A 20,436-nucleotide genomic window follows, 5' to 3' on the forward strand; every position below is an offset into this window, starting at 1 on the left:
AATTATATTCAATAAAATCTTATTTAATTAGTCTGTATCAGACAAGCGTTTGGAAAAATAAAATTCACTGAGAATCAAGCGTTTTCTGACACAGATGGAAAACATGGTTGACTCGTGGAGAAAAATTTCGCAATCTATCAGCGAATCAACGTTTACATCTTTAAAAGAGCTTAAATTTGATAAACCAACCCCTGTTCAGGCAGCATGTATTCCACTCTTACTTTCTTACAAGGATGTGGCAGCAGAGGCTGTCACTGGAAGCGGGAAAACGTTGGCTTTTGTAATCCCAATATTCGAGTTGTTAAAAAAACGTGAAACTGCACTGAAAAAGCATGAAGTTGGTGCGTTGATTGTGAGTCCTACGCGTGATCTTGCTCAGCAGATTTACGAAGTTGTGTGCTGTTTTGGTAAACAAGTTCCTAATTTGACTACATCTCTAGTGATTGGAGGGAAAATAACACAAGATAATGAGAGTGTTGGTGAGTTAAAGTTGATACTCAAAAAGTTTTGTTCTCTCAGTTGAAAAGTTAACATAGTAATACGCAATACTAATATTGAATTAGGCAAATCCTATGAACGGGGAAGTCGGTTAAAAAATCGTTCATTTCTCCGTTTTAAATGTGTCACTCGGTATTTCATGCACCACTTCCGTTTACACTCGGAACATTCGAGTCTCGACGATTATTATAAATCCAAAAAGTTGCGTTTGTCTGTTATCACAATACCTCGCCTATTATAATTGAGTTACATTGAAAATGACGGCCCATGACTAGAACTGACATTGAAAATTTCATTGATAGGTATATAATTTTATATATTTTTTAATTGTTTTTTTTGTTTGATTTCCTTTTAAATATACACATATAGTCTATAGCCGGGCAAGTCAAAGGCCGGGTCTGCAAAGCTGTATGATCTTTGTTATCAGGGATCTATGTGCCAAATACGGCTAGCCAGTAAATTAAAGTAAGCCTACAAGGACAGAAGCAAGTTCTTGGTTAAAATCCGCATTTAAAGACATAAAATAGCATATGCATGTTTGAAAATTCACATAATTTTGAAAAGTGCCATACAGCTACTGCTAGACAATACAGTGTGTCCTGGCTAGCCGTACATGACTCATGTACGGCTACAACTTTTGGCTAGCCATACTGGGCCCCAGCTACAGCTATTCACTTCTTAACATATAGTGATGTCAGTGTCTGTAAAATAGCTTTAACCCTTATCATGCTGTTCGCGTATATTGACGCGAAGGTATTCCCTTCCTTTCAGTGCTGTTCGCGTATATTGACGTTTTACCTAGTGACCTTAGATCGAGAACGAGGTCGGGGATTTCCGATGACGTGGTAGAAAATGCGTACAATCATTGGATAATAGTGTTGTCAGTGCTTGTAAAAATACCAATACGTCATAAAAATACTAAATTTAGAATGACATTCTACCAAAAATAAAAACAGTACCTCTCGGCCTAAACGAGAACTTATCAAAATGGCGTCCGGTAATGACAGCGACCTGGACAATAATTTTTATGCGCGTTGGGACCCATATTCATCCGGGGAAAGCGACTTTGAGGGCTTCGATATCGATGACATACCCCCCGATGTACCTTCTAGACCATCGTTTAGGATCGATCAGAGCATAAATGACCGAGAAAATGCTCAGGATATCCAGTTCGGATGGAGTCGAGAAGATTCTCCACCCACTATTGCTCCTTTTACAGGTTATTTTTGAAATGACTTCGTCTTCATATCATGCTAAAATTTCTTTTGAATAAAATATAATCTATGTGTATATATATATACCAGTATACGTCTATTTCAGAAAGGAATGTTTCTGCAAAGTAACTGCACTCTCACACATGTATATACTAATTTGCTTGTACATTTAGATTTCTAATTGTACATGTAAGTTTTAGCGCAACTTTTGACAACTAGATGATAACATGTATAGTAAATAATTGAATGAATAAAAACCAGAAATTGTGTTTATTTGCCAATCATAAAAATACATGTAAATTGTATAGTTATGAACTTGAATGTTTTTATTTTTTATCATTTCAGGCACACCAGGATTGACAGTGGAGCTACCAGATGATTGTACGGAGCTCGACTTCTGTGCTTTATTGTTCGATGATGATATGTGGGACATTTTAGTCACAGAGACAAATCGATATGCACAGAATCGGATAAATACCAGTAGTCTAAGACCTTTTTCTAGGCTGAGAAATTGGACTGGCATTTAAGTGGATGAAATGAAAATTTTTATCGCCCTGACATTGGCCATGGGTTTAGTTAGAAAACCTGATATAGTTGATTTCTTTACAAAATGACGAAAGCTATGAAACTCCATTTTTTGGCTAAATGATGTCTAGAGATAGATTTATGATCATTGTTAGTAGACCGTGAATGCTGAAAACCAGAATAATGACAGGTTATACAAAATTAGACCATTTGCAAACATGCTCCGCAACAATTTTTATGCCCCCGCCATGTAATGGCCGGGGCATATAGTGTTACCCTGTTCCGTCCTTCCGTCATTCCGTCCTTCCGTCATTCCGTCCTTCCGTCATTCTGTCATTCCGTCATCATCAGTTTCCGTTCATTATCTTAGTAACGGTTGCACATATTCAACTCAAATTTGACATATGGATATGTCATGAGAAAATACAGGTCAAGTTCGAATTTGGTCATGGTTCGATGATTTTTGGCAGAGTTATGCCCCTTTTACTTTGAAAATAATATGAAATTTTCAGTTTCCGTTCATTATCTCCCCAACGGTACAACACATTCAACTCAAATTTGACATATGGATATGTCATGAGAAAATACAGGTCAAGTTTGAATTTGGTCATGGTTCGATGATTTTTGGTAGAGTTATGCCCCTTTTACTTTGAAAATAATATGAAATTTTCAGTTTCCGTTCATTATCTCCCCAACGGTACAACTAATTCAACTCAAATTTTACATATGGATATGTCATGAGAAAATACAGGTCAAGTTCGAATTTTGTCATGGTTCGATGATTTTTGGCAGAGTTATGCCCCTTTTACTTTGAAAATAATATGAAATTTTGAGTTTCCGTTCATTATCTCCACAACGGTTCAACACATTTAACTCAAATTTGACATATGGATATGTCATTAGAAAATACAGGTCAAGTTCGAATTTTGTCATGGTTCGATGATTTTTGGCAGAGTTATGCCCCTTTTACTTTGAAAATAATATGAAATTTTCGGTTTCCGTTCATTATCTCCCCAACGGTACAACATTTTCAACTCAAATTTGACATATGGATATGTTTTTGGAATGCCCAGGCCCAGTTCGAATTTGTTCTTTCTTCAATGATTTTTGGCAGAGTAATGCCCCTTTCACTTTGAAATTAATATGAAATTTACAGTTTCTGTTCATTATCTACCCAGCAGTGTTACATATTCAACTCAAATTTGACATATGGATATGTCAAAGGAATGGGCAGGTCAAGTTGGAATTTGGTCATGGTTCGATGATTTTTTTGGCAGAGTTATGTCCCTTTCACTTTGAAAATAATATAGATACATCTTAGGAATAAGCAGTTTAAGTTTGAATTTGGTCGTGGTTCAATGATTTTGGACAAACTTATCTTTCTTGAATATTGGAAAAATTTTGAACTTTCAGTTTCAGCACTCATACTTTTGTGGAAATGTATGTAGCCATTATTTTGGCTACAAATATGAAATATGCTATTTTCAAAAGGTTAAGACTGAATAATTTCAGTGCCTTGAACATTGTATGGAAATGGTTTGTGTTAACATTGAAAAGTTTTAAGGGCTTTGAACTTTAAATGAAAACAATAATTTGTGCAAACAAATTTGGAACTAAATATTATAACATCTGAAATTTTGGCTGCATGCGGGGGCATCCGTGGCATGATGACACATTTCTAGTCTGAAATATAGTCCCGAGGAAAAGATAGCGTTTGATGAGGGGACCTGTCCTTTCAAGGGAAAAATTTTATTCCGCGTATACAACCCTTCTAAGCCAAATAAGTTTGGCATAAAACTGTATCAATGCTGTGAAAGTTCCAGTGGGTATATACTCAGTTTTGATATATATGACGGTACGCCTGGCTGTGCAATGTATGCAGAACTGGTTGATGCTAACCCTGATCTTACACAAACTACCAAAGTCGTTGTTGGACTTTTGGCTCGGAGTGGTCTTTTGGACAAAGGCCACAAGGTCTATCTAGATAACTACTATAATTCGCCAGAGCTTGCATCGGAACTCGATGCCCATGATACATATATGTGTGGGACTGTACGTTCTAATAGGAAAAATATGCCAAAAGTATTTCCTCAAATAAAATTGAGGCCAGGTGAATCAGTCTTTAGGAGATGTGGTAATATTTTAGTAATCAAATTCCATGAAAAGAGAGATGTACATATGATAAGTACCATCCATGAAGCTACTTACACTGTTTTGGACAAACGTAGACATGGTGATGATCTTGTCAAGCCGACGTCAGTGGTCGATTACTGTCAGAACATGGGAGGTATAGACTTATCAGATCAACTCTTACAATACTATGAAGCTTTGAGGAGAACAGTAAAATGGTGGAAGAAATTATTCTTCCATATGCTAAACATGCTTGTTTTGAATTCCTACAAACTTTTTCTGAAATATGGGAATCGTAATGGAGCAACAAGGCGTTCACATCAACAGTTTCGATCCAAATTAGTTCGAGCTCTCATTCAGTCAGCAGAGAATGCACCTAGACCTAAAGAATCCATTGGTAGGAAGCTTGCTGAACCATTAGACAGGTTACTGGGAACCCATCACTTGCCAATATACATACCAGCCAAGATAGGAGCCAAAAGAAAACACCCTCAGAGAGACTGTGTAGCTTGCAACCAGAGTGCGAAAAAACGTGACGGACACAAAAGACAGCAAAGTATATACATGTGTGAGAAATGCAATGTTGTTCTGTGTATTCCTGACTGCTTTAGGATTTATCATTCCTATAAAGATTATAAAAGAATCCTACAGAATAATAGTAATGATGCAAGTTCTGTTAGTGATGATGACTAAATACATGCGACTGTTTCAGGGTGACTGTCGGTAACTGCTTACCTGTAACTGTTGTATCCATGGTAACTGATATAATCTGTGGTTGATGATATGCCAAAAGAGATAAAAAACAAACTGGGTGCTCTTTAGAATTTATATTATTGATTCACTATCATAGTTTTCCATTTTACAAATCCAATTTGACATATTTCATATAACATAAATACAAGAATGGACGGCAATTTATTGAACATTACTTGCATATATAATAGGTTCTAATCCACAGGTAGATATTTATAAATGCCAGTTTTATGAAATATTTCTCTTCCAGGGATTTCTTTTTTATCAATTTGTTGTAACAAAATCCAAAAGGAAGTGTTTCATGCTATTGAAACACCTTTATATTACATTTTCAATGTTTTTTATCTTTACCTGTAATTATCACCTGTAATTTTACCTGTGAAGTAAACAAATACATTTTTTTACCGGACCATAATTTTCCTTGTTCAATGTACATACACCTAGATATAAGTTTATTGAATATATCTTCAAAAATGAGTGATCTATGACATATCAAGTATGATTGGTGTGTTCTTAGAATTTAGACAATGGAAACTCAGCATCTGTGCATATTGCATATAATTACATAGGCAGCATGAGAAGGGTTAAACTTGTAGCATGGTCGCATGTTTATTAAAGTCTAAAGATCTGGGGCATACTACACTTACAGTGCAGTTATCTCAATACTCAATAGGTAGAGTGTTAGACTGTTAATGGGGCGATTCGGGTTCGATTCCCGGACGGCGCAGGTCACTTTTGTTGTGATTGTGAATGGTCATTTGCACTGTATTTTGCCCTTGCATACATGTACAGAAGTAATCAGTTCCTTGTGAAAGTGAAGGAAACTAGTACTGGTAAACTGTTTAACAGCCTGCCCAGGAACAATGCGGTGACTGAACTGTGCTCTAGTAAATTCAGTGTGGCCTACTGCTGTGATCCGAAGTGAAAACTACAAACACCACCACACTTACACTACAGTGCAAACCAGCTCAGGTTCTACATTCCAGTTATGTTTTGAATGCTATTGTGAATTATTAGAGAATTAAAAAATACAATACACTTGTGAAAGGGATTGGAAGCCATGAAATCAAAAAGATGAGCAGGTCTGAAACAGAATTTTATCTGTGGAGGGACAATAATTCTTTTGACATGCCTAGCTAATGGGCATTATTTTGTGAAGTAAATATGTTAAAATAATAAAGCAGAAATATCTAGGGTTCTGGAACAGGATTAATTTTGCCTGATTGTGCTTGCCTGTTATAATTGACCATTATTATTTTATATTCAGCTAACATAATGATTGGAACACCTGGGCGTCTGGAAGCCATGTTTGAGAAGAAGCAAGGACACATAGAGCTGGCAAGATGTGTAAAAGACCTAGACATTCTGGTACTAGATGAGGCAGACAGACTGTTAGATATGGGTTTTGAGGCTAGCTTAAACACAATTCTTAGTTTCTTACCTAAACAGAGAAGAACTGGATTGTTTTCAGCAACTCAGACAGGTACATGTAGTTTCCCTAGAAGAAAATGATCCATAGTACTATTTTGTAATGTGATTAAGTTAACTTTTATAATCTGAGCTATAATTTTAATGCAAAACTTTGAAATACTTGTAATTACTCTAGATGAAAAGGCAATATATTGAAATTGATATACCCATAATGACTCATTTACAAGCTGTTTCTGTGACATGGTTTATTGTTCATTTCTTTAAATGTATAAAATATTACATATACATAGAGGATATTCAATTTTTTTATATAAAATAATAAATACAGAAGTTATTTTCATCAATTGGTATGAATATAAAAATGTCATGTAAGTGGCTGTAGCCACAAGTAAGTGAAATGTTCAAATATGATAATTTTCATACCACAAGAATTTTCTTTTTATTATGTACATTTGTTTTCTTTATTTAACGTTACAATTTTAAAGTCTTCCCTTTTAATTTTTTGTATTGGATGAACCTAGAAAAAAAGTAGTCCAGCAACATACCAGTGAAAATATGAAAAATATTTTTCATTGCAGTGAATAATAATTTTTTTACAGTGAAAATATGTATTTTATTTCATCGATATTTCTCAATATGTATTTGTCTGTTAAACAGCTGAAGTAGAAAGCCTGATCAGAGCTGGACTTAGAAATCCAGTTCGAGTTTCTATCAAAGAAAAGTCAAGGATTACCAATAGTTCATCTGGCGAGGAAATTCAGAGAACACCTTCAACATTAAAAAACTATTACATGATAGTGAACAGTGATGAGAAGTTAAATCAGCTGATATCATTTATACAAACTCATAGGAAACAGAAGATTATGATGTTTTTAAGTACATGCGCTGGTGTTGATTATTTCAGCAAAATACTGCAACCGCTGTTGAAGAAGACACAGGTGAGCTTTATGTTTTACTGTAAATGTAATTCGAAAATATGAATGACAAAGTTTAATAATAACTCATATGTTACAGTTGTATTCATTTTATGGAATTTTCAGACATGTCCGAGGGGAAAATTTACATGTTTTAATTTTCATGATAAATCTATGTCGAACTCCATTGGGCCTCTGTTACATCATTTAAATAAATAATAAGATTACATAACCATAATTATTTAATAGTATTTACATTTTGAATTTCTGGTACTGCCTAAAATGGCATAGAAGAAGGGGGAAGTAATAAATGTAGCTGAATTTTTTTATTGCTCAGGGATAAATGAGACATACAATGTACATGTATTTGAATTGATAACAATTGGCCCCACTGACATAGGTGTATCTCACTTCAATGAACGATATATATTCTATATTCTTACAAATGATACAGTAACCCAGATGTATCTCTCTAAAATGAATGATATATTCTATATTCACTCAAATGATACATTAACCCAGCTTATCTCACTTCAATGAACAATGTATGTATTCTATATACTCTAAAATAATACAGTTACCCAGGTGTATCTGACTTCAGTGAACGCTATATTTTATATCCTCTCAAATGATTATGATACAGTTACCAAGGTGTATCTGACTTCAGTGAACGCTATATTCTATATCCTCTCAAATGATACAGTTACCCAGGTGTATCTGACTTCAGTGAATGCTATATTCTATATCCTCTCAAATGATACAGTTACCCAGCCTGCAGGTGTATCTGACTTCAGTGAATGCTATATTCTATATCCTCTCAAATGATACAGTTACCCAGGTGCATCTGACTTCAGTGAATGCTATATTCTATATCCTCTCAAATGATACAGTTACCAAGGTGCATCTGACTTCAGTGAATGCTATATTCTATATCCTCTCAAATGATACAGTTACCCAGGTGTATCTGACTTCAGTGAATGCTATATTTTATATCCTCTCAAATGATACAGTTACCAAGGTGTATCTGACTTCAGTGAACGCTATATTCTATATCCTCTCAAATGATACAGTTACCAAGGTGTATCTGACTTCAGTGAATGCTATATTCTATATCCTCTCAAATGATACAGTTACCAAGGTGTATCTGACTTCAGTGAACGCTATATTCTATATTCACTCAAATGATACAGTTACCCAGGTGTATCTGACTTCAGTGAATGCTATATTTTATATCCTCTCAAATGATACAGTTACCAAGGTGTATCTGACTTCAGTGAACGCTATATTCTATATCCTCTCAAATGATACAGTTACCCAGGTGTATCTGACTTCAGTGAATGCTATATTCTATATCCTCTCAAATGATACAGTTACCAAGGTGTATCTGACTTCAGTGAACGCTATATTCTATATCCTCTCAAATGATACAGTTACCAAGGTGTATCTGACTTCAGTGAACGCTATATTCTATATCCTCTCAAATGATACAGTTACCAAGGTGTATCTGACTTCAGTGAACGCTATATTCTATATCCTCTCAAATGATACAGTTACCAAGGTGTATCTGACTTCAGTGAACGCTATATTCTATATTCACTCAAATGATACAGTTACCAAGGTGTATCTGACTTCAGTGAATGCTATATTCTATATCCTCTCAAATGATACTGTTACCAAGGTGTATCTGACTTCAGTGAATGCTATATTCTATATTCACTCAAATGATAAAGTTACCAAGGTGTATCTGACTTCAGTGAACGCTATATTCTATATCCTCTCAAATGATACAGTTACCCAGGTGTATCTGACTTCAGTGAATGCTATATTCTATATCCTCTCAAATGATACAGTTACCCAGGTGTATCTGACTTCAGTGAACTCTATATTCTATATCCTCTCAAATGATACTGTTACCAAGGTGTATCTGACTTCAGTGAATGCTATATTCTATATCCTCTCAAATGATACAGTTACCAAGGTGTATCTGACTTCAGTGAACGCTATATTCTATATCCTCTCAAATGATACAGTTACCCAGGTGTATCTGACTTCAGTGAATGCTATATTCTATATCCTCTCAAATGATACTGTTACCCAGGTGTATCTGACTTCAGTGAACGCTATATTCTATATCCTCTCAAATGATACAGTTACCAAGGTGTATCTGTCTTCAGTGAATGCTATATTCTATATCCTCTCAAATGATACAGTTACCCAGGTGTATCTGACTTCAGTGAACGCTATATTCTATATCCTCTCAAATGATACAGTTACCCAGGTGTATCTGACTTCAGTGAATGCTATATTCTATATCCTCTCAAATGATACAGTTACCAAGGTGTATCTGACTTCAGTGAACGCTATATTCTATATCCTCTCAAATGATACTGTTACCCAGGTGTATTTCACTTCAGTGAACGATATATTCTATATTCACTCAAATGATACAGTAACCCAGGACTGGTGTATCTCACTTCATTGAAGGATATATTCTATATTTTCTGAAATGGTACAGTAACATTTAGTAAACGATATATATTTTATATTTTCCAAATGATACAGTTACCCAGGTGTATCTCACTTCAATGAACAATATATTCTATATTCTCTCAAATAATACTGTTACCCAGGTGTATCTGACTTCAGTGAATGCTATATTCTATATCCTCTCAAATGATACAGTTACCCAGGTGTATCTGACTTCAGTGAACGCTATATTCTATATCCTCTCAAATGATACAGTTACCCAGGTGTATCTGACTTCAGTGAACGCTATATTCTATATCCTCTCAAATGATACAGTTACCCAGGTGTATCTGACTTCAGTGAACGCTATATTCTATATCCTCTCAAATGATACTGTTACCAAGGTGTATCTGACTTCAGTGAACGCTATATTCTATATCCTCTCAAATGATACTGTTACCCAGGTGTATCTGACTTCAGTGAACGCTATATTCTATATCCTCTCAAATGATACAGTTACCAAGGTGTATCTCACTTAAATGAATGATATATTTTATATTCACTCAAATGATGCAGTAACCTAGGTGTATCTCACTTCAGTGAAAGATATATTCTATATTCACTCAAATGTTTGTATTTTCAGCTATATTGTATCCATGGTAAGATGAAGAATAGGAAGAAAGTGATATCACGGTTCAAGTCACAGGGAGGCGGGGTATTAGTGTGTACCGATGTGATGGCGCGGGGGATTGATATACCAGAAGTTAACTGTGTCATACAGTATGATCCACCCACTACTGCTTCTGTATTTGTACACAGGTTTGAATAAAGTTTGTGTATATATGAACGGCGACATGACAAAACCAACATAGTGCGTCTGATCAGGATCCATGATGTTCGCTATCAGTTTCTCTACTTGTTATAGGGTTTGTAAGGGAACAGCATGGATCCGGATCAGACTGTGTGAATGCGCAGACTGGTCTGGATCCATGCTGGTTGCAAACGCATTGGTTTTGTCATGGCGCAGCTCATATATTACTCTTTTTCCAAAGATCCAATGCAAAGATAATTAATTTTAGAATTTTTTTAAAAAAAGTTTTAGTACTGTAATATTATTATTTTGCACAATATTTATATGAAGTGAAAAGTACTAATATGATCAAATCAAAACATAATCTCAAATTTATCTGTTTATTCATAACTCAGCATACATTATTACCTCAGTCATAAATGAAGTCATGTTTTAGTATTATTTTGCGCGCTTTTCATTTAGTATTAGATTAAAATGTCTATTTAAACGTTTCTCTGCATATAAGAAAAAGAAAATTTGTTTAGTTTAATGTAAGATAGGAATATATTTCACCTTGTGAACACTAAAAGTTTATATTTCACTCGTGGCTGCGCCACTCGTGAAATATACCTTTTGGTGCTCACACGGTGAAATATATTTTGATCTTACACTGAACTAAACAAATATCCTCTATTTCATATTAATCAATTCTCCTGATATATGCAATAATTTACAGTAACGCAAGTACCTGCTAAGTGATGGTTTTGAAAACTTTCGTCCAAAGTACCGAATTGGACACATCGCAACTTTTCGAATTTAAAGATAACGATAAAAACTGAGGAATTCTGACTGAAAACGGATGTGTAGACTGGTCACCCGCGCACGTCTATGGGAACCATAATTGGACAGGGAACCAGAATAACGGAAGCTGTGTATAAAATATCAGATGACTTAAAATATCTTTTATTCAGTCGTTAATGCTGTACAGACGTTTAAAGTATTGTTTACGTGACGTCACAATGTAGCACCAAACAGCACGTGCAAAACAATCAAATCAAGTACGCTATTTTAATGTCGCAAACGTGTTAAGTTTTACATTTATTTCACTTTTAATAATCTTTATTTCGCTTGAAAAATTATAGAGTGAAATAAAATAAACAAACAAAGTTTTATCAACGTTTGTTTTCAAAACTCGTTATTCATTTAACGACAGGGGCGGAGCCATATTTAACACAGTACGTGTGACGTCACACGCACTCGTCACTGCATTTGAAATAAAAATGAGCGATTATTTCATACTATTTCACGTTAAAAGTACATCGAGCTCGCTTTGAGGCTTTGCCTTTTTCATATTATTTTCATTTTACATGTAATAATTCTGATTTGTTTAGATGTGGTAGAACAGCTCGTATTGGTAATACAGGTAGTGCTGTAGTGTTTCTAACTCCAGAAGAGGAGAGTTTTGTTGAGTTTATAGAGATTAACCAGAAAGTTCCACTTCACAAGATGGACAAACTTGAAATAGACCATAACTACATACCTGAAGGTATAGTCTTTATCAAAATATGTCTGTAAAATTGTTCTGAAGGTAACCAGTCTCCACAACATTTGAAAGAATTCACTTAAAACTTCACACAAAATTTGTAAAATCCTAATTTTTTGTCAATAACCAAAGTTGATAACTCAGTCATTGATTTTTTTCCCTTTAATAATTCCTACATTATTAAAACTCACATTTTACTATCAAGCACCAAGTATTAAAGAGGGCACTGCTAGTGGACCGTATGCTTCCAGAATTCAAAATTCAAGTAATAATTTACGTGTTATGTGGGATTAATGACAGTTTTTGCATTATTTATCACCATATTTCTACTGCGTGACTAACGCAATTAGTTGCATGACTAACACATTAAGCACTTTTTAGCTCGACTATACGAAGTATATGGAGAGCTGTCCTACTCGCCCCGGCGTCCGCGTCCGCGTCCAGATTTTAGATTAAAGTTTTGGTGCAGTAAAATATTTTTCACTATAACTTTGTCATTTCTTAAGGTATCAACTTCAAACCTCAAATATATGTTCCTTATCATCAACCACATCATATGTGACAAGGTTCATAACTCTAGCACCAATATTTTCAGATTTATCTCCCCTTGAACTTAGAATTTTCCTTAAAAAATACTATTTTTAGCTCACCTTGCACAAAGTGCAGGTGAGCTTTTAGGAAGGCCAACCAAATGGCGTCCGTCGTCTGTCGTCCGTCCACATTTTAAATATTCTAAGGACATCTTCTATGATACCGCAAGGCCAATGTTAATGAAACTTGGCAGGAATACTCTTTGTATGAAGCTCTATCAAGATTGTTCAAAGAATTCCATTTCATGCAGAACTCTGGTTGCCATGGCAACCGAAAGAAAAATCTTTAAATATCTTCTTTTAAAGAACCGTAAGAGCTAGAGCTTAGATATTTGGCATGAAACATCTTCTAATGAGTGTCTACCAAGTTTGTTCAAATAAAAGCCCTAGGGTCAAAATTGGCCCCGCCCCAGGGGGTCATTGATTTTCCCTATATGCATATAGTAAAAACTTAAAAATCTTCTTTTAAAGAACCCAAAGAGCTAGAGCTAAGATATTTGGCATGAAACATCTTCTAGTAAGTGTCTACCAATTTTGTTCAAATAAAAACCCTGGGGTCAAAATTGGCCCCGGCCCGGGGGGTCATTGATTTTCCCTATATGCATATAGTAAAAACTTAATAAATCTTCTTTTAAAGAACTGTAAAAGCTAGAGCTAAGATATTTGGCATGAAACATCTTCTAGTGAATGTCTACCAAGTTTGTTCAAATAAAAGCCCTGGGGTCAAAATTGGCCCCGCCCCAGGGGGTCATTGATTTTCCCTATATGCATATAGAAAAAACTTAAAAAATCTTCTTTTAAAGAACCCAAAGAGCTAGAGCTAAGATATTTAGCATGAAACATCTTCTAATGAGTGTCTACCAAGTTTGTTCAAATAAAAGCCCTGAGGTCAAAATTGGCCCTGCCCCAGGGGGTCATAGATTTTCCCTATATGCATATAGTAAAAACTTAAAAAATCTTCTTTTAAAGAACCCAAAGAGCTAGAGCTAAGATAATTGACATGAAATATCTTCTAGTGAGTGTCTACCAAGTTTGTTCAAATAAAAGCCCTGGGGTCAAAATTGGCCCCGCCCCGGGGGGTCATTGATTTTCCCTATATGCATATAGTAAAAACTTAAAAAATCTTCTTTTAAAGAACCGTAAGAGCTAGAGCTTAGATATTTGGCATGAAACATCTTCTAGTGAATGTCTACCTAGTTTGTTCAAGTAAAAGCCCTGGGGTCAAAATTGGCCCCGTCCCAGGGGGTCATAGATTTTCCCTATATGCATATAGTAAAAACTTAAAAAATCTTCTTTTAAAGAACCCAAAGAGCTAGAGCTAAGATATGTAGCATGAAACATCTTCTAATGAGTGTCTACCAAAGTTGTTCAAATAAAAGCCCTGGGGTCAAAATTGGCCCCGCCCCAGGGGGTCATTGATTTTCCCTATATGCATATAGTAAAAACTTAAAAAATCTTCTTTAAAAGAACTCAAAGAGCTAGAGCTAAGATATTTAGCATGAAACATGTTCTAATGGGTGTCTACCATGTATGTTCAAATAAAAGCCCTGGGGTCAAAACTGGCCTTGCCCGGGGGGTCATTGATTTTCCTTATATGTGTATAGCAAAAACTTAAAAATCTTCTTTGAAAAAACCCAAATAGCTTGAGTTTAGATATTATACATGAAACATCTTTAAGTAAATATCTACAAAGTTTGTTCAAATAAAAGCCCGGGGGTCAAAACTGGCCCTGCCCCAGGGGTGTCATTGTTTTTAACTATATGTGAATAGTAAAAACTTAAAAATCTTCTTTTAAAAAACCCAATGAGCTAGAACTTAGATGTTTAGCATGAAACATCTTCTTATGGGTGTCTACCAAGTCTGTTAAAATAAAAGCCCTTGGGTAAAAATTGACCTGGGGGGGGGGGGGCTATGTACAGGTGAGCGACCTCAGGGCCATCATGGCCCTCTTGTTTACTGTTACTTCTTTATTTCTTAAGGGATCAACCTCATACTTCAAATATATGTACCTTATCATCATCCTTATCTTATGTGACAAGGTTCATAACTCTAGCACCAATATTTTCAGATCTATCTCCCCTTGAACTTAGAATTTTCCTCAAAAAGTATTATTTCTTACTGTTTCTTCTTTATTTCTTAAGGGATCAACCTCATACTTCAAATATATTTACGTTATCATCATCCCCATCTTATGTGACAAGGTTCTTACTCTAGCACCAATATTTCAAGAATTATCTCCCCATTAACTTAGATTTTTTTACTAGAAAAATGTTATTTTTTATTATAACTTTTTTATTTTTAAAGGTATCTACCTCAAACTTCAAATACTTATTCCTTATCATCAATTACATTTTATGTGACAATGTTCATAACTCTTGAAGCAATATTTACACATTTATCTCTCTTTGAACTTAGGATTTTCTTTAAAAAACATAATAACTTCTTTACTTTTTAAGGTATCTACTTCAGACTTCAAATATATATTTCTTATCATTACACAAATGTTGTTTGACAAGGTCCATAACTCTAGCATGACTATTTCTAGAATTATTCCCCTTGATCTTGGAATTTATGTTAACAAATATTATTTTTTTACTATAACTTAATACATAATTATACATAATTGATTTTTCTTTCATAGTTTTGTCCTCCTTACTGCGTCCAGTATTTTATTAGTCGAGCTTCGCTGTCTCCTGTGACAGCTCTTGTTTATGCTCCGCATAAGGGAGAGCACGGTCCGTTGTCTTGTCTGGAGCACCTTTGAAAACCTTTGGAGATAATTTATTTAAACTTCACACAGTGGTAGAGGTCATTGAGACTTAGTGCAGTGTCAAAGAATCATAACTCTCAGCGATTTTTTTCCTCATATAAGTGAGGTACGAATAATGGACCCATTCAGATTTTTGCAAAAAATTCACTATCTACATAGATTAAGCTTACAATTTCGTCTTTTTCCTAATTTCTTTGATATATGTGATTGATATCTCAATTTGTCTTTGTGTTGATGTATTGTTTTAAATCAAAACATCATCTTACTGCTGATATTCAAACTGAAAGTTGAATTGCTTCCAATTTGATTCGCAGATACTTTTTTATTACAGTTGTATTTAGGAAACGTCCGAAACGGCAAAAATATATGTTAAACCAGGATCTTTTAATTAGATAAAACCCGAATTAATGGGAATGTTGCGGCAGTATTTCTGATAATTTAAAGTTTGTGGACAAAGATTTTTCAAGCTCAATGAATTTAGATTTGTCTTTCAGTGGTATGGTTACCTAAAAATGAAAGACATTTTTCAGCGAGCTGGTCAAATTTCTAGAACATGTTCTGCTCAAGTTGTACATTGCAAACAAATCTGATATAAAATACGAGGTAAACATCCATTTATAGTGTAACAGACGAAAAATGCCCTCAAAGAGTGGTAAATTCTTTGTGAAATATCTGAAATAGGGTAATTCCGTGTAAATCTATATAAATTTTAATTTTTAAGAAATAAATTCACAATTTAGATTTTTTTTCCCACCATTGTCACGGTTTCATTCACAATTTAAGGAAAAAAATTGCTGACTATTATGCCCAGTTTTTTAATTATCTCCCCTTATAGTAAAATCTTGTCCGGTACGTAACTGTAAAACAATAAGAAATATCAACATGAAACATTATAGGTAGATAGATCTCAATGGGTAGATGTGCAGTGCACAAGAATCATAACTCTGCCTTGTCTAATTTTTGTGTTATTGCCCTTTGTTTATTTTTACACTTTGAACTTTGTCCGGGACATAACTCTAAAATTATAAAAGATATCAACATGAAACTTTGTAGGTAGATAGATCTAATTTTGGAATTATTGCACTTTGAACTTTGTCCAGGGACATAACTCTGAAACTACAAGAGGTGTACTTTCCTGTGTCCAAAACCTATTTGGGGAGCATAACCCGGTTCAAACCGGGCTCTTGTTTATGCATATTTTGACCTCTTTTTGTTGATTTATGCGAATTGTAAGGGCTGTTTGCAATGTGGTAATTACTTCCTTTGTTTACTTCACAATACATTTGTATTTTACTTTTTAGAACATCATCAAGATTTTCATGAAAATTGGCATGAATTTGGAGGCATGCTGCTTCAAAATAAACCAATGCAATTGATTTTATTAAAAAAATTGAAAGTTTTTCATCACTGGCCACCAAATTCTTGTTAACCTGAATCTTTTTTTTCTTTTTAACAAAATTTTAGTACATTTTCCAGAAATTTGATTTAAAAAAAAAAATTGAAAAAAAAAATTGTATGCTATCTGGAAGTATGCAGCTTTTAAGTTTTTCTTTACTGGTTTAAAATTGCTTTACATGCCACTTTTAATTCTATGGATAAGCTAAACTCATAAGTGCAGATGCCTTTTGTATAAATACGATTCTTTACTTGACAGTGAGTTGTCCCATTATTATAAGGCGGTAACTTGTAATAAATCAATTAATATCTTGTTAACCTAATTTATATTAACAGAAACTCCAGTTGTATATCTTAGGTCCTTAATCATATTTGACAGTTTCCAATTTTCAAGATATAATTTCCTCTAATTGCAGCCAATTTAAGATATAATTGCTGAATTATTCTCAATTTGTGAAGTTAAAAATGCATTTATTAATAATCGATAAAAATTGTTTAATTTGCAGAAAGGAATATAAGTCTTGTAAAAATATTGATTAAAGACTGTTATATATTAGAAATTATTGTACCGGTATATTGTATTTGATATATTCCCACTTTGAATTAAAAATTTTATTTTGAAAATGATATTTTTTACCTCAACCATCTTTGTTTCAAAACATTTTTTTTTCAGGAGAGTTGTTTCTTATCATCTCTATAATCATATATGTTATATGATAATGTTCATATCTCAAGTTTCTATATTTTAAAGAATCATCGCCTCTTGTAACTTACAATTTTGTGTAAAAGTGTTAATTTTACTGTTTCATTTTTGTTCGTAAGTTAATTAAAAAACTCTAATATTTCAGTTCAAACTATGGCAGTGAATGACAGGGCTGTTTATGAAAAGGGAATGAGGGCATTTGTTAGTTTTGTACAATCATATGCAAAACACGAGTGTTACTTAATATTTCAAATGAAGAAACTGGACTTTGGAAGGCTAGCTACAGGATTTGGTCTAATAAAGGCTCCAAAAATGCCAGAGTTGAAAGCCGTCAAGTTGGAGAATTTTTATCCTTTGCCTGTAGATGTAAATGATATTACATACAGGTAAATTTTAGCATTAATTTCAAAATTTTGCCAGTTTTTCAATCAAGTGCCTTTTATTGTTTAAAGAGAGACACAGGCAAAATTTTCAATTCTTCGTTTTAAATTTTTCATTCATTATTATGTAAAGGGCCCTCTAAAAAAATAAAACAGGCACCCTCAAAAAAAAAATTTTTCCTCCTTTAAAGAAAAAAGGGTTTTTTTCCCCTTTAACTTAGCCGCGTGGGTCGGGTTTAGAGTTTTACGATTTCACAAAAATTTCACAGTGAACTCGGAAACTTTAAACAAAAAAATTGTAAAAGGGAATGACTTAGATTTGTTTAAATCGTACTAAAACCCAAAATTCTTTTTTTTTTGTAATTCGAAACTTTTTTCAAGTTTTTAAATGACTTTTTAAAACTACTTGGTATTCTGTTGGCCCTTTTGCCCCAGCGTCTAGATTTCGTTCAATATAACATGTATAAATAGATATATTTACGCTTCAAATCCAAAATATATAGAATCTATACATCAATTCATGCTGGGACTTTAGAAAATGTCATTTTAAGCGTGATTTGAGTATATATTTCATTTTGATACTTTTGTATCCCTTTAAAGCAGCACACCTTCAGGTTCATGCTAATTTTCATGACAAATTTGAAAATGTATTTAAAAAATAAAATATTGTGAAGTGAACAACATTTGGCAAATGGAACAACATGTTTAATACAAGTAAAATGTCAAAATATGCAAAAATAGCACTTACTGTATTAGTCATGCAGTAGAAATATTGTAATAAATACTGCATAATCAGCCATCCATGGCTTTAACATGTAAATCATTTCTTGAATTGTGAATATTTTTCTTTAATTGCGAATATTTTTATACTTTTCTTAAAATCCTAGTTCATTTTTCACAAAGTTGATGTTTTGCTTGAAAAAACTTTTTTTTGCTCATGTGGAGGCATGCAGCTTTAATGGTAAAACTATTGCCCTATGTGAAGCACAAAAGAGCAATGCAGTCATTTTTATGGAACCAGTTTATTGTAATTTACAGCAGCGGTATATTACATATATTTTAGTGACAAGACTTTGGAAAAACAGAGACAAATAAAATTACAAAGTGAAAGTGAAGAAAGAAAGAAGAGATTGACAAGACCGCCAAAGTCGGCGGCATGGTCAGATAAAAAAGACTATAAGGAAAGAAAAATGAAAAGAAAGGAGATAAAAGAAAGGAAAAAGGAGAAAAGAAAAATTGAGCTCACCGAAGAAGACATAGATGATTTAGAAGATGATTTTAGAATGGTGAAAAAGTTAAAGAATAATAAGGTATGTGGTATGAAAATTAAAATGTACAGGCTTTCCAATAGTCACACCTACTTAAAGACAAATTGTGCCTCGGATATTAATATGTAAAAATGTTCATATCTTAAGTAATGTTTTGACAATGGATTTCAAGAATGCTTATCTTGTTAGGCTAAATGTCTTGACTTGCATTCAAAGTACTAAATCACTATGTACTAATTGCCGAAGCACAGAGAAGCAAAATATGCTTAACTTTGTGGTTAATGAGTTACTGATTGGAAACTTTTAACAGGCCACCAACAATCAAAAGCTTTTGAAAAATTATAATGATATTAAAAAAACATATTTGAGACATAATGGGCCTTTAAAGCACATCTTTAACACTATAGGTCTTTTTCTTAAAATCATTTGTGATATTACCAGTGCTTTTATTTTAAAACATTGTTTTTGAAATAATCAAAATGACCAAATAATAGGACCACCTACCTTGATTTTTCTAAGATAACTTGCACACAATTTGCACAATTAACATGGAGTAGTGTGAATGTTATTACTCTATGTCTGGCTTAAAGTGAATATACAGCGTAATTCATTTGAAGCATTTAAGATTTTAAAATACATGTAACGTGTTTCTCTTTTTATATTGCAGATTTCACAAGAAGAGTTTGATAAAGAATTTGAGGTTGACAGTGACCCAGAATTATGACACCGAAACGCTCTGTAGGCCACTTATACATGTAAATTATCACGAACATTGAAAATTGTTGTTATGAATGATATTTTTTTCAAATAAACAACCAACTTATGATCAAAGCCTTTTGTTTTTGTTCACCTTTTGATTGTATTCAAATAACTACTTTGTGCACATTTGGTGCAAATTTATATGAAATCGTTTTCATTGATGGGACCTGACACATCTCTGAGGAATTTAAAAAACTTTAACTTTCAATATTATTGTCAACAAAAATTGATTTATTTTACTGTAAAATTGAAAATAACTGTAAGAAAATCAAATATGTTTAAGATTTCGCCTTAACACATGACATAT

General features: G+C 33.7%; 3 protein-coding genes across 3 annotated transcripts; all 3 read left to right on the forward strand.

Annotated features, from left to right (window-relative positions):
* Positions 1-69: 69 nt before the first annotated feature.
* LOC132730732 (ATP-dependent RNA helicase DDX55-like) lies at positions 70-20,202 on the forward strand. The gene is made up of 8 exons (XM_060716710.1): positions 70-479; positions 6,388-6,603; positions 7,209-7,489; positions 10,575-10,750; positions 12,113-12,267; positions 17,868-18,108; positions 19,166-19,412; positions 20,038-20,202. Exons 1-8 carry the CDS (start codon positions 95-97, stop codon positions 20,092-20,094), a joined length of 1,758 nt encoding a protein of 585 aa, XP_060572693.1. The 5' UTR covers positions 70-94; the 3' UTR covers positions 20,095-20,202.
* On the forward strand, positions 1,213-2,467 carry LOC132730734 (uncharacterized). Its single transcript, XM_060716712.1, has 2 exons — positions 1,213-1,717; positions 2,058-2,467. Exons 1-2 carry the CDS (start codon positions 1,486-1,488, stop codon positions 2,237-2,239), a joined length of 414 nt encoding a protein of 137 aa, XP_060572695.1. The 5' UTR covers positions 1,213-1,485; the 3' UTR covers positions 2,240-2,467.
* LOC132730733 (piggyBac transposable element-derived protein 4-like) lies at positions 3,926-5,709 on the forward strand. The gene has a single exon (XM_060716711.1). The coding sequence runs from the start codon at positions 4,110-4,112 to the stop codon at positions 5,058-5,060; it is 951 nt and encodes a 316-aa protein (XP_060572694.1). The 5' UTR covers positions 3,926-4,109; the 3' UTR covers positions 5,061-5,709.
* Positions 20,203-20,436: the final 234 nt, after the last annotated feature.

This window comes from Ruditapes philippinarum, unplaced genomic scaffold (genome assembly GCF_026571515.1).
Source record: "Ruditapes philippinarum isolate M1 unplaced genomic scaffold, ASM2657151v2 ctg3405_1_1_1_1, whole genome shotgun sequence".
Lineage (NCBI taxonomy): Eukaryota > Metazoa > Mollusca > Bivalvia > Venerida > Veneridae > Ruditapes > Ruditapes philippinarum.

Coding starts and splice junctions, on each gene's coding strand:
- LOC132730734 (XM_060716712.1), top strand. CDS start 1,486: ATGGCGTCCGGTAATGACAGCGACCTGGACAATAATTTTTATGCGCGT. Junction 1,718..2,057: donor CACTATTGCTCCTTTTACAG/GTTATTTTTGAA, acceptor TTATCATTTCAG/GCACACCAGGATTGACAGTG.
- LOC132730733 (XM_060716711.1), top strand. CDS start 4,110: ATGTATGCAGAACTGGTTGATGCTAACCCTGATCTTACACAAACTACC.
- LOC132730732 (XM_060716710.1), top strand. CDS start 95: ATGGAAAACATGGTTGACTCGTGGAGAAAAATTTCGCAATCTATCAGC. Junction 6,604..7,208: donor GTTTTCAGCAACTCAGACAG/GTACATGTAGTT, acceptor TCTGTTAAACAG/CTGAAGTAGAAAGCCTGATC. Junction 10,751..12,112: donor GCTTCTGTATTTGTACACAG/GTTTGAATAAAG, acceptor TGATTTGTTTAG/ATGTGGTAGAACAGCTCGTA.